General features: G+C 43.8%; 1 protein-coding gene across 2 annotated transcripts in view; it reads right to left on the bottom strand.

Moving 5' to 3' along the window:
• Positions 1-14,978, bottom strand: part of M1AP (meiosis 1 associated protein) — an 82,699-nt gene that overhangs the window by 19,528 nt on the left and 48,193 nt on the right. For both annotated transcript variants that reach the window (XM_003125014.5, XM_005662438.2), the window contains exons 5-7: positions 9,296-9,469; positions 3,796-3,967; positions 2,975-3,116 (exon numbers count right to left, since the gene is read on the bottom strand). In XM_003125014.5, the coding sequence (XP_003125062.3) occupies positions 2,975-3,116; positions 3,796-3,967; positions 9,296-9,469 (488 nt within the window). The remainder of the gene's footprint in view (positions 1-2,974; positions 3,117-3,795; positions 3,968-9,295; positions 9,470-14,978) is intronic.

Genomic DNA, 14,978 nt, shown 5'->3' with positions numbered 1-14,978 from the left:
TATTTTTGTTGTATTACTCTTTCATGTATGTACTCTCTTAGTTTTTTTTTCATTTCAGGAAATGGTAAATCAGAAACCAGGCAATTATTTGATATTTTCTTCCTCCTCACTCCCCAGATCCTATCCTTCACCAACGATACATAAACTTTCTCTGAAAACACTTTAATTGGTTTACTTTTCTCATCTTGACATCCAAGTCCAAGCCACGACCATCTCTTGCCTTGACTACTGCTGTGCCCTCCTACCTCATCTTCTTGTTTTCATTCTTGCTTTCGAAAGTTCATTTCCAAATTTTGGCACAATTAATTGTTTAAAAACTTAAACAGATGATGTCATTTCTAATGATTTCTTACTCCCTCCCTCCTTCCTTCCCTTCTCTCTCTCTTTCTTTCTTTTTTGCAGCACCCGAACATGTGGAAATTCCCAGGCCAGGGATCCAGGGATTCAACCTGCACCATAGCAGTGACCCAAGCCACAGAGGTAACTATGCCAGATCCTCTACCACTAGGCCACCAGGGAACTCCCAATGATTTTTTTTTTTGTACCTAAAGCCCAAAGTCCTTAATTTAGCCTACAAAGCTTTGTATGATTTGACCCCTGCTCACTTTTGGCTCCTCATCTTTTGACTTTCTCTCCTTGCTCTTTTTGTTTCAGTCTTTCCATTCTTTTTTCTTTTTTTTTGCTTTTTAGGGCCACACCCATGGCATATGGAGGTTTCCAGGCTAGGGGTTGGATTGGAGCTGCAGCTGCCGGCCTACACCACAGCCACAGCAACACCAGATCCTAACCCACTGAGCGAGGCCAGGGATTGAACGCGCAACCTCGTGGTTCCTGGTCAGATTCATTTCCGCTGCGCCACGATGGGAACTATGGTCTTTCCATTCTTGATTTGAGGGTCAGCTCTTTCTGGCCTTTAGGTCTTTGTACATGCATTTCCCTGCACTTGGAATGCTCTTCCTGCCAGTCTTCACCTGCCTAATTCCCATTTATCTGGCAGATCTCAGTTTAATTGTCACTTTCACAGAGAGGCTCTCTTATAGCAACCTCTTCTTTTCCCTCGTAGACTTCTTACAATAAGAATATAAATATTTCAGGAGTTCCCATCATGGCTCAGTGGTTAAACAAACAAAAGAATATAAATATTTCAAATGGCCAGTAGGCACATGAAAGATGCTCAGCATCACTAATTGTTAGAGAAATGCAAATCAAAACTACAATGAGGTACCACCTCACACTGGTCAGAATGGCCATCATTAATAAGTCTACAAATAACAAATGCTGGAGAGGGTGTGGAGAAAAGGGAACCCTGCTTCACTGTTGGTGGGAATGTAAATTGGTTCAACCACTATGGAAAACAGTATGGAGGTTCCTCAGAAAACTAAATATAGAACCACTATATGATCCAGCAATCCACTCCTGGGCATATATCTAGACACAACTTTCATTCAAAAAAGATGCATGCACCCCTATGTTCACAGCACTATTCACAATGGCCAAGACATGGAAACAACATAAATGTCCATTGATAGATGAATGGATTAAGAGGATGTAGTACAAATACACAATGGAATACTACTCAGCCATAAAAAAGAACTAATAATGCCATTTGCAGCAACATGGATGGAACTAGAGATTCTCATACTAGGTGAAGTAAATCAGAAAGAGAAAGATAAATACCATATGATATCACTTATATGTGGAATCTAAAATATGGCACAGATGAACCTATCTACTGAACTGAAACAGATTCACAGACATGGACAGCAGACTTGTGGTTGCCAAGGGAGAGGGAGAGGGAGAGAGAGAGGGAGAGGGAGAGGGAGAGGGAGAGGGAGAGGGAGAGGGAGAGGGAGAGGGAGAGGGAGTGGGACAGACTGGGAGTTTGGGATTAGTAAATGCAAACTATTACATTTAGAATGGAAAAGCAATGAGGTCCTTCCTGCTGTATAGCACAGGGAACTATGTCCAATCACTTCTGACAGAACATGACAGAAGATAATATGAGAAAAATAATGTATATATATGTATAGCTGGGTCATTTTGCTGTACAGCAGGAATTGACAGAACCATTAAAAATCAACCATAATAAAAAAAATTAAAAAAAAGAGAATGGATAAGCGATGAGGTCCTACTGCATAGCACAGGTAACTACATCCAGTCTGTTGGGATAGGCCATGATGGAAGATAACAGAAAAAAGGGTCACTTTGCTGTACAGCAGAAATTAGCACAACATTGTAAATCAGCTATAATTTACAAGAGGAATATACATATTTAATTCTGTCTCTTCCATTAGAAAGCAAGTTTCTTGAGACCATAAATAATGTCTATCATAATAGACTGAATATCCATGACTTAACACAAGGTCTGGCACAGACTCAGTGCTCTCCATTGAAATAAACTATAATGTCAACCACAGTGATAGAAGAAAACAGGGTTTAAAATACAGTTACTATGGAAGATCCCCTGTTGCCATTTAGATGTACAAAATCAGGGATTTTTTTTTTTTTTTTGTCTTTTGTCTTTTTAGGGCCGCACCCTCAGCATATGGAGGTTCCCAGGCTAGGGGTCTCATTGGAGTTATTGCTGCTGGCCTATGCCAGAGCCATAGCAACGTCAGATTTGAGCTGTATCTGAACCTACACCACAGCTCACCACAACCCTAGATCCTTAACCCACTGAGCGAGGCCAGGGATTGCACACGCAACCTCATGGTTCCTAGTTGGATTCGCTTCCACTGAGCCAAGAAGGGAACTCCAATATCAGGGATTTTTAAGTTTAGTGCCATACAACTGAATTCAGGAATTATTCTCTGTAGCATGAAACCAACAAAGGCGAGTCATATTTAACCCACATTTTGGAGTGTGTCCAGTTTGGGTTCAGGTTTGGATTCAGGGCAGGATTAAGTTGGCTGCTTTTCTGTGGTTGGTACTTTAACCCTCTTCCTCCTCTTCACCTGGTGATATGGGTACTCACCAGGAGGCTGTGACACAGAGCATGGAAATGCTGCTGATTTGTTTCCAGCTCATCCCAGTCCAGCTGCCAACAGCTTGTGGGTCTGAGGATGAATGGGAGTCCGTATGTCAATGATTCGCAGACACCCCCGGATTTTAGAGCCCTGGGAAGAGACAATGGCAGTGAAAGGCTCCTCAGTGATACCCAGAACCTCAACCCAGATCTGTTTAAATTCAGCTTAAGTCTAAGACCCTATTGTGAAGTAAGTCCTTTAAGTGAGGACCTGTGAATTATTCTCCTAGTACGACTATCACCTAGCAAGGTACTGGCACACGGCAGTCTCAAAGCCTATTAAACAATGAATGGTGCAGCCATTATGAGGCCTCAAGACTCTGATGGGTACTTCCTCTCCTAAACTCATCCTATTCCATTCATTTCTGCTGCAGCAACCATATTACATAATAGTAGGTTAACCATCTGATCCCAGGTCTGACTCTTCTGTGGCAAGGCACAGACAGAAAATGCATTTAAGAAGAGGTAGCATTCAGAGTTCCTGTCGTGGCTCAGTGGTTAATGACTCTGACTAGCATCTATGAGGATGCAGGTTTGATCCCTGGCCTTGCTCAGTGGATTAAGGATCTGGTGTTGCCGTGAGCAGTGGTGTAGGTCACAGACGTGGCTCAGATCCGGTGCTGCTGTGGTCTATCATTCCCATACTTGTGGTTGTTGCTTTGGAACTAACTGCCCGCTGCCTGACCCTTGGGGCTGCTCTCTACCTCTGGTCTGTGGAACCAATAGGAATACGTGTTTGCATGGGCTGGGGAGGTTCTCTTGGACCATACTTGATCACCCGGAGCTTGATGACTGGGTAATGACAGGCTGATGGCTGGGAAACCATCTGGTAGAGTGTGCTGAAGTCTCCTTTGGGGTCATCCATTCTCGAGCAGCCATCAGCTGTGCCAGGGAGTAGGGACGGGCTGAGAAGTCGCTCTTGGAGATCGCATTTCAGGCACACTACGATAAAAACACAGCATGGGGGTGGGGTTCGTCACCAGCTACCTCAGGCTATGTGGTTCAGAGAGAACATCTGCCACCCCTTCCACCTCCACCGGGAGAGGCAGAGCTGGGAGGAGGCAGGGGGTAGCAAGAGGAAACAGCGATGGGTTTGGGAAAGCAGAGCAGGCCGGCGACGGCATGGCTCCACACAAACTGGCAACTTATTTTCTGGGTCTGACATGATTTTTTTTCTTGTTTTACTGCTGGGCTGGCTGAGCGGTTGCCTCAGAGTGAGAGATCCGGCTTGCGATGGAAGCTGAGAGGAACATGTCTCCCCTGTGGAGGAGGCAGCTAACAGTGCGATACGCAGGGCCTTTGGCAATCACAGAAGGAAAGCCTGCCCCTGCTGCTTCCCTATGGCTAAGTTTTGGCAAGATGGCAGGTCGGATGAAGGAAGAGCAGGAAAGCAGAAGTTAGGCAGTCAGCTGACAGCTGCTGCTTCTCTGAGGGTTCTTCTGGGGACGGGGGAAGGGGGAGGAAGAGGGAAGGAAGGGGAAGGGGGAGGAATAAGTTCCTGAAATAGTTTACTTCTTAATTCCCTAAATGAATAGAACCTTCTGGGCCTTGGAGCATCACTGTGGCACTAGACACCAGTTCTGAGGGGGCTTCAACTATGGATGGGTTATTCATGGAGGTTTTTTTTTTTTTTTTTTTTTCTCTTTCTAGAGCCACACCCACAGCATATGGAGGTTCCCAGGCTAGGGGTCAAATTGGAACTGTAGCCGCTGGCCTACACCACAGCCACAGAAACACAGGGTCCTTAACCCACTGAGTGAGGCCAGGGATCGAACCCGAAACCTCATGGTTCCTAGTTTGGTTCGTGAACTGCTGAGCCACGACCGGAACTCCCATAGAAGTTTTATACTCTTTTGTGTTAAGCTTCTGCTCCAGTAGGTATGTTCACATGCCACAGGGTACAATGCTCTGTTGCACTAGATTTGAATTCTTGATATTACAAAGATTTTCAATAAAATGTATATCAGGTCTGAAAGGGAGGGACTGTCAATAAAAAAAATGTGGCCTGCCATATCAGTAAACAAAAGATGTTGCAGCCATCAAGCCACTACAGACACCTACATGGTGGGCCTGAGGGAACTCAGGATGGAGACAAAGGGCTGCTTGCCCAGCCACTGCAGTCACCCCCTAATTGTGGACCCTGAGGCGTTTCCAGGGTGGATAAAAGCAGAAAAATGGCCCCAGATAGCTGAGGTGCATATCAAAGGAATGATTTCAGTGAGCCCAGACTCCTGCATCTTCCTATACAAAGAAAAGTGCTAAATTCCTTGAGATGTCTGGTTTTCTTTAAATAGTAGTGATCTTTCTTTCTTTCTTTCTTTTTTTTTTTTTTTCCTTTCCTTTTCAGCTGCACTCGCAGCATGTGGAAGTTTCAAGGCCAGGGATCGAATCTGAGCTTCAGCTGTGGCAATGCTGGATCTTTAACCCATTGCGCTGGGCCCAGGGATCGAACCAGCAATGACATAGAGATAAGCCAGATCATCAACCCACTGTGCCACAATGGGAACTCCAACAGTAATCTTTTGATGCTCCAACTACCTGGTCTTTATTGCAAAAACTCCTATATACCCTGGCTCCTTCCTTACTTCTTTGGAGCAGTCCCTTATAGCTATCTGAGAGGCTGAGTCCCTTGCTTAAGTCCTCAGTTTTGTCCACCAAAAAAAAACATAACTCTTGGAGTTCCCATCATGGCTCAGTGGTTAACGAACCCAACAAGTATCCATGAGGATGTGTGGTTCGATCCCTGGGCCTTGCTCAGCAGGTTAAGGATCCAGCGTTGCCATGAGCTGTGGTGTAGGTCACAGACTTGGCTTGAATCCCTCGTTGCTGTGTCTGTGGCTGGCAGCTGGAACTTTGATTTGACCCCTAGCCTGGGAACCTCCATATTCCATGGGCATGGCCCTAAAAAGACAAAACAAAACAAAACAAAACAAAAAACTCTCAACTTTTAGGTTGTGCATTTTTTTCAAGCATCACTGTTAACAAACTATGCATATATGCATGTTTGTGTACTTGTAAGAAGGTGAGTAGTTGATGTTAGTGATTTATGAAATGACTGTAGTAACTGCAACATGAGATAAAAACTAAAGTAGAAATAACGTAGAAAAAAATAGGATGCTAGAATAGATGTCAGATCTGGCCAGCTCTTCTGGGCCCAGCATAGACATCAATTCTGGGTGAGAGAGCTGTTGGCCATGCATGTCCTGGAGTCCAGGAAGTCAGAAGGAACTTTGCCTAGGACTCCAGCCTCCTCATTTCCTCTGTGTCTGACTCCTCCACTGTTGGGTCCCTAGGCTTCAGGACTAGACAGCTGTGCTCATCTGCCTGAGGATCTCAACTCTGGTTGTCCTAAGAATCACCTAGTGCACTTCTAAAAGGTACCGATATCTGGTCCCTACCTCATACCAGTAAAACTGAGGTGTCTGGGGATGGAGCTGATACTAGGGGTTTTTGGTTTGTTTTTTGAAGGCAGCACCTGAAGCAACACCAGATCCAAGCCGTATCTGTGACCTACACCACAGCTTGTGGCAACCTCGGATCCTGAACCCACTGAATGAGGCCAGGGATTGAACCACATCCTCATGGATACTAGTTGCATTTTTAATTCACTGAGCCATAATGGGAACTCCTGCATCAGTTTTTAAAACAGTGGATAATTATAATATGGTCTTTATTGTGCTTGTATAAACCCTTGTGTGGGTCACACCCACTCCAGAGGAGGCCTGCTTTCTTTGGACCTCATTCCAGTTGTGCCTGAGCATCTGGATTCTAGTGACCTCCTCGGCCAAAGAGGATCTAAGTTTTACTACCTACCCCGAAGACCTGTGGATTTCCAAAAAAAAGATTGCAAATGGAGATAAGCATTCTGGCTCTGACCCTGGTGCTGAAAGCCATGGAAAAACAGAGGGCAAAGTAGAGAAATTCTCAAAGCAACCATGGACGAATGCCATGCAATAGTAGAAAAAAAGGCGGTTTGCAGGAGTTCCTGGCTTTGGATGGCCCCAGCCCTGCTAATGAAAGCAGTGCCCAGCACAAGACAGCCCTGTGGCTCACAATTGCCCAGCATGAGTCAGGTTGCATAGCGAGTAAGGTCCTAGGCTCTGGAGGCCATAGACCCAAGTTTGATGAGTTGTTCTCTGGGCTGAGAAGAAGTCATATGTACAAAATATGGATTTCTTTTTTTGTTTGTTTTGTCTTTCTAGGGCTGCACCCGTGGCATGTGGAGGTTCCCAGGCTAGGGATCCATTCGGAGCTGTAGCCGCTGGCCTCTGCCACAACCACAGCAATGCGGGATCAGATCCATGTCTGTGACCTACACCACGGCTCACGGCAATGCCAGATCCTTAACCCACTGAGTGAGGCCAGGGATCTCGTGGATGCTAGTCAGATTTGTTTCCACTGAGCCATGACGGGAACTCCCAAAATATAGATTTCTAATCCTAAGGGTTAATAATAGGCCATGGAGTTGCCTCACTTCAAATTCTGGCTTGGCTATTAATTTTCTGTGCAGCCCTGGAGGAAATGTTAAATTTCTCTAAGTCTCTGTTTTCTCGTTTGTCAAAAAAAGGTAATATTATAGTTACTGATTTTAAGATACATTTTTTCCCACTTACTACCATCTCTACATGTGTCTTATAGTTAACATTGACCAGGCAGACACTCTTAACCCTTATTCACTATTCTAACCTAAAAGAACTCTCTCAGTAAGAATAAAATAATACTTCTAATGGTAAAAAAGCACTGTGTCACATTTAATAGGCACAGTTTTTCTCTTAGGTACATAAAATAATGGTGTTCTCTTATAATTGACTGCATCTTAGACTCAATGATATATGGAAACAGTACTTACATCATGTTGTTGGTATGAAGATGAAACGGGATAATGCAAGGAAAGGAGTTAACACAGTGCTTGGGGGGAAATAGACAAGAAGTAAATTCCAGAGGATGGGACCCAGAGCCATTGGTACTATTAACCTTGGACAAAGGGTGGAAAGGAGGTCCTAGGAAGAAGAATTTTCACACCAAAGAAAGACAGTGAAATCAAGGTAAGTTGTTAAAGCATCTCAGGCCCTAGACTGAGGTGTGGGAGGGGTAGGGAGGTTAAGAACCCGAATGCTGGGAGTTCCCATTGTGATGCAGTGGAAATGAATACGACTAGTATCCATGAGGATAAGGGTTTGATCCCTGGCCTCACTCAGTGGGTTGGAGATCTGGTGTTGCCGTGAGCTGTGGTGTAGGTTGCTGACGTGGCTTGGACGTAAGTTACGGAGGCTGTGGCTGTGGCTGGCAGCTGGAGCTTTGATTTGACTCCTAGCCTGGGAATTTCCATATGCTGTGAGTGCGACCCTAAAAAAAGGCAAAAAAAAAAAAAAAAAAAAAAAAAAAGAACCTGACTGCTATCCTCAGAAAGAAAGGACTGAGATGTGTCTTTCCCTTTGGGGGTGGAAGTCTGTACCCATATTCCTCATTAAGCTCCCACCCCTAAAGGAGAAGATGCAATTTAGCCTCTTCCCTTTGGAGCTGTGGCTGACAACTGATGGGTCCATTTGCAGGCCCTGCCTTCCAGGTCCCAAGCCAACCTTCAAAGGGGATGGAGACTAGAAATGGCTGTATCCCTACAATCCAGTGGGACCTGAATTAGGTATCGCTGCCAGCCAGAACAATATCCAGGACCTTGCTGGAACGCCTGGGATGCCAGATTGACCTCGTGGTTCCCACAACCTCCTAAACATACTTTGTGAACATGGTCTAGGGCCACTCTTTATCCCCGCCCTGGGGCTTTCTCTGTAGCTGCTTTAGTTCCTTTCAATTTGGTATCTCCAATCAAGAAGACTTCTATTTAATCTTTATTTAATTGTGAGTCTTTTCCTCTCCTCACAGACCCTATTGCTATTGTTAAAGTACCAGCTTACCTCAAAGTATAAGGTCAGTAACATCTGCCACATCAAAAAGGAAAACTTGAGAAATATATGATTCATTGTGTTCTTATGGAGTGTAGCTGATGTCTTATTATTTAAGGGTGTGTCTTCAGGCTGAAACTAACTGGGCTAACCATGCTGTCTGGGCTCAATTAGGTTCAGTTTTCCAACTGTGGTTATTTTTTAGAAATTCTTTTCTTACTCCTCCTACTTAACACTGAACAGCCTCATCCGATCCTCCTCTGATCCTAAACCTCAGCTACTCTGTATTCTGATGATTTACCAGTCTAGAGTCCTAATCCTAGACTAGGATAATCACAGTCTATATACTATGTCTTTGGGGGATGTGTACTTGGATTATCTCTGGCTCTGGAAATGTTGCTGAAACTCCGCGAAGGAAGAAGAAGGTGGACGTGTTCTCGGTCTGTTCCACTGTTTTGCAGCCAGGCTTTGAAGAAAATCTCCATGCTGACAATATCATTGTCTATAGTCTGAAGGTCAATGTCAGTTCCCAGGATAGCACTCTCTGCAGAAGAAAGGGAAACAGTGGTTCAAGTGTTTAATTATTTAATTGCAAATTTTGAAAAATACCAAATTTTAAATAGACCCATAAATTCTACCTCTAGGTAGATAGCCTAGAGATATTCTTGGATAATATGCAAAGATGTTCAGTTTAGCATTGTTGGGATAACAAATATTCAAAACCCCAAACAGGAAGCAATTCCATGCCCATCTACAGGGGAATGTTTAAATAAACTGTGGCACAGACTACAGAGTATTTTGCAGCTACTAACAAACAAAGTAGAGCTAAGTGTACTGACATGGAAAGCTAGGAGGTAGTAAGTGAATAAAGAAAGTTCTAGAACAGATGTATGGTTTAAACCCATTTATAGATAAACAAGACTGTTAGCCTCAGTACACACATATGTATGGAAATGCCTTTTACAAGTCTCTGCAAGGCTACCATCAAACTGTTAATAGTGGGCAGGAGTGGAAATGGGATGGAGTTCTGAGATATACCCCATTTTTACTATTCATACTCCTACAGTGTTTGAATTTTATTGTATTTATGTATTTCTTGTACTTCAGAAACATCCTCGAATATGAAAACAGCCAAAAACTAACAGGGCAATACAAGTTAAATATTTAGTAACAAGGGGGACTTCAAGTTTATGCTGTCATTTCATAGTGAAAAATGTATTCATTTATTCCGTCTGTCATAAAAAATAAATTTTAGAGCTCTTTTCTCTTTCTTTCTTTCCTTCTTTTTTCTTTTTTTTGTCTTTTTGCCTTTTCTAGGGCCACACCTGCGGTGTATGGAGGTTCCTAGGCTAGGGGTTGAATCTGAGCTGTAGCTGCCAGCCTATGCCACAGCCACAGCATTGCGGGATCCAAGCCACATCTCCCACCTACACCACAGCTCACGGCAATGCCAGATCCTTAACCCACTGAGCAAGGCCAGGGATTGAACCTGCAACCTCATGGTTCCTAGTCAGATTCGTTAACCACTGCGTCACGATGGGAACTCCAAAAATAAATTTTAAAAAGACTAAAAGAAAAAAAAAAGATGAATTCCTGAGCTCCACCTCTGACACAGATTATACAAGTTTGCCATGGACATACTATATCTCACAAGTGTGATTAGCGGCCAAGAAGACAAGTATGGTCTGGGGAAGTGGATCTGACTCCAAATCGGAAGGAACGGAACTAGGTAGGTGGGGAAATGAGACTTTGCTGGTCTACTTCCTTCTTCAGGCAACACTAACTCAGGAATTGGGGTCTGGGTCTGGGGTTCAAGTTTGTCAGTAAAAGCCAAATATAAGGTAGTGGAGGAAGCACCAAGAGAGGAAATGAGACAAGAGCTGGAAAGAAACTGAAGAGGAACCCGACTTTTTTTTTTTTTCTGCCTCCCCATGAGGGACTCCCTGAAATACTTTTACAAAGGGCCTAAGAAAAGCCCGTTGCTCCAATGAATTAACTTCTATGTATGACTCAGAGACCCCAGGGAGAAAGCTGGTTTATTTCTAGAACGACATTCCTGAGGACAAGTCGGCAGAGGTGGCGGACTCTCCACAGGAACAAAGGGCTTCAGTCCAACGTGTTGGCACCCACACAGGGAAAGTATGGTGAGACTTAGATGACTTCACGTCATATTTAACAACTTCTTCTGTGGCTGCAAAGGGGCACTGAATGCATTTCTCTTTGAAATTGAGATTCCGATTGAAATTCTACCATTGGCCCCTCTCGCCTTCAAAGACGGACTGCATTCTGCATATGGAATGTGTATTTCTCTAAATAAACTTGCTTTCCCTAAAACACACACACACACACACACACACACACACACACATAAAAAAAAACAGCAACTCTGTCACCTTCTGTGAATAGTTAGGATTCATTAGCTAAATAGTTATTTTATTCATTCCATCAAGCAGTAATATTAATTTTGTATTACACAGAAGATGAAATACCACACAAAGATATATGATAATTTTTGCTCTTAAAGGTTTTTTTTTTTTTTTTTTTTTGTCTTTTTGTTGTTGTTGTTGTTGCTATTTCTTGGGCCGCTCCCGCGGCATATGGAGGTTCCCAGGCTAGGGGTCCAATCGGAGCTGTAGCCACCGGCCTACGCCAGAGCCACAGCAACTCGGGATCCGAGCCGCGTCTGCAACCTACACCACAGCTCACGGCAATGCCGGATCGTTAACCCACTGAGCAAGGGCAGGGACCGAACCCGCAACCTCATGGTTCCTAGTCGGATTCGTTAACCACTGCGCCGCCAGGGGAATTCCTCTTAAGGGTTTTATAAAGCAACATGATTCTTTTTATTTTTTTGGCTGGACCCATAGCATATGGAAGTTACCTGGCCAGGGACTGAACCTGAACCTGAGTCACAGCAGTGACCCAAACCATAGCAGTGACAACACCGGATCCTTAACCCACTGTGCCACAAGGGAATACCAAGAAACATCGTTCTTTTTTTTTTTTTCTTTTTAGTACCATACCCGTGCATATGGCTAGGGGTTGAATTGGAGCTACTGCTGCTGGCCTATGCCACAGCCACAGCAATTTGGCATCTGAGCTGCATTTGTGACCTGCACCACAGATCCCGGCAACACCAGATCCCTGACCCACTGAATGAGGCCAGGGATCGAACCCTTATCCTCATGGATACTAGTCGGATTCGTTTCAGCTGCGCTACAATGGAAACTCAAGCAACATTATCCCTAAGCATTTCTCCTTAAACTCTCATCTGCCTATGTTTTCGGGTACTACAGTGATAAATATGAAGTCACTGTCAAATAAACATTCCTTGTAGGTGAGCTGTAGTGTAGGTGGCAGACACGGCTTGGATCCTGCATTGCGGTGTAGGCCAGCAGCTGTAGCTCCGATTTGACCCCTAGCCTGGGAACCTCCATATGGTGCTGGTGTGGCCCAAAGATGCAAAAACAAAAGGAAAAGAAAAGAACCTGGAAATAAAAAAATAAAAATAGGGGTTTCCTCTGATAGTTAAAGGATAAAATCAATAGAGTGATGAGGTCAATGAAAAAAGGTCACCTTAAGAAAGGAGGCTAGGGGTCGATTTGAAAGCAGTAGCCTCTGGCCTACACCACAGCCACAGCAATAATGCCAGATCCAAGCTGCATCTGTAATCTACACAGAGCTCATGGCAATGACGGATCCTTAACCCACTGAGTGAGGCCAGGGATTGAACCTGTGTCCTCATGGATACTAGTCAGATTTGTTTCCCCTGAGCCACGATGGGAACTCCGAGTTTGTTTGTTTTTGAAGTATAAATGACCTTCCACACCATGTTAGTTTCTGGGACACAATGCAGTGATTTGGTGTTTCCGCACATCTCAAAATGAACATCATGACAAGTCTAGTGACCCTCTGCTACCATACAAAGAGATTACATAACCATGGACTGCCTTCCCTGCAGTCACTGCATCCCCGCGACTCAGGTATTTTACAACTGAAAGTTTGTATTTCTGACCCTCCCTCACCTACTTCTCTGCTCTCCCTCCTCCCCCTGCCTTTGACAACCACCTGTTTGTTCCCTGTATCTGTGATTCTGTTTCTGCTTAGTTATGTTTGGTCATCTGTTTGGTTTTTCAGATTCCACATATAAGTGAACTCTGAGAGTATTTGTCTTTGACTTATTTCCCTTGGACCCTCTAGGTCCAGGCATGTAGTTGCAAATGGCAATATTTCATTCTTTTTTCCTGTATGGCTGAGTAATATTCTGTTGTGTATATATATACATATACACACATATATTGTTGTATATATATCTATGTATGTACGTGCATGTATACACACACACTCACACACACCCCACCTCTTTTTTATCTATTCATCTGTTAATGGGCACTTAGGTTTCTTCCATATATTGACGGCTGTAAATAATGCTACAATGAACACAGGGGTGCATATATTTTTATTTTTTAATTTAGAAAAATTTTTATTAAAGCATAGTTGATTTACAACGTTGTGCCTATCTTTTTAAAGCAGTGTTTTTGTCTTCTTCGAACAAACACCCAGGAATAGAGTTGCTAGATCATGTGATAGCTCTAATTTTTAATTTTTTTGAGGAACTTCCATATTGTTCTCCATTGTGGCTGCAGCAATTTACATCCCAGCAACAGAGCCCAAGGGTTTCCTTTTCTCCACATCCTTGCTGACACTTATGAGTGGTCCTTTTGATAGTAGCCTTTCTGACAGGTGTGAAGTGATCGTGGTTTTGATTCGCATTTCCCAGATGATCAGTGATGTTAAAGATGAGAGCCTCTTTTCATATGTTGACTCTTTGTATGTTTCTTCGGAAAAACGTCTATTTAGGCCCTCTGCCTATTTTTAATGGTTTCTTTTTTTTATTTTTTTAATATAGGTCCTTGTATAGGTCCTTTGGCTATTTTGGATATTACCCCCCTTTCAGATATATCGTCTGAAAATCACTTGCAAATATCTTCTCCTGTTCAGTAGCCTGCCTTTTCATTTTGACAGTTTCCTTCACTGTGCAAAAGCTTTTCAGTTTGATGTAGTTTCATTTGTTTATTTTTGCTTTTGCTTCCCTTGACTGAGGAGACCTATTCAAAAAAAATATTGCTAAAACTGATGTCAAAGAGCGCACTATGTTTTTCTCCTAGAAGTTTTATGGTTTCGGGTCTTACACTTAAGTCTTTAATCCATTTGGAGTTTATTTTTGTATATAGTGTTCTTTCCAACTTCTTAATCTACAGGTTCTTGGGAGAGCCATGGAGCAGAGCTCCTTCCTTTGCAAAAGTTCTCAAGCAATCGCCGTAGAGGTGTTGTGCTTCAGATTTGAGTCATCTGTTTTTGCAGGGACCTTCTCAAGGACAGTCACATTACCCAAGCTAAAGACTAGTGTGTAAACTGAAACACTTTTTTTTTTTTGTTTGTTTGTTTTTTAGGGCTTCACCCGCAGCATATTGAGGTTCCCAGACTAGGGGTCGAGTCGGAGCTGCTACAGCTGCCAGCCTACACCACAGCCACAGCAGTGCCAGATCTGAGCCGCATCTTCCGTCTACCCCACAGCTCATGGCAACACCGGATCCTTAACCCACTGAGTGAGGCCAGGGATGGAACCCGCAACCTCATGGGTCCTAGTCGGATTCGTTTCCGCTGGGCCACGATAGGAACTCCTAAACTGGAACACTTTGAAGGGAGAACTTCTTTTCCATTTTCTCTGTCACTGGTCCAGGCATTCATTTCCTTGTGCCTGGATCACGGCAGTAGCGTCTCAGCTATTTCATCAAACTCCATCCCTTCCTCTCTGGTACTTCTTACTACCAGCTAATGTTTCTAAAGCATGGTTTCTTCAGATCCTTCCTTTGCTAAAGAGCACATAGTGCCTTCCTGCTGTCAGCTTCTTTACTCCCTTTACTCATCCTGTACCACTTGTTACTATTCATTATTCCTCAGATACCCCCATTCTTCCTGTATTCTGTGATGGCTCAGACACCCTCCTCTTCTCTTCCTGCTGAGACGCTACATCCCCAGCCCCCCGCTCA

Source organism: Sus scrofa, chromosome 3 (genome assembly GCF_000003025.6).
Source record: "Sus scrofa isolate TJ Tabasco breed Duroc chromosome 3, Sscrofa11.1, whole genome shotgun sequence".
Lineage (NCBI taxonomy): Eukaryota > Metazoa > Chordata > Mammalia > Artiodactyla > Suidae > Sus > Sus scrofa.
The sequence above is the reverse complement of the archived record's forward strand: the minus strand, read 5'-3'. Positions and strand labels throughout refer to the sequence as shown.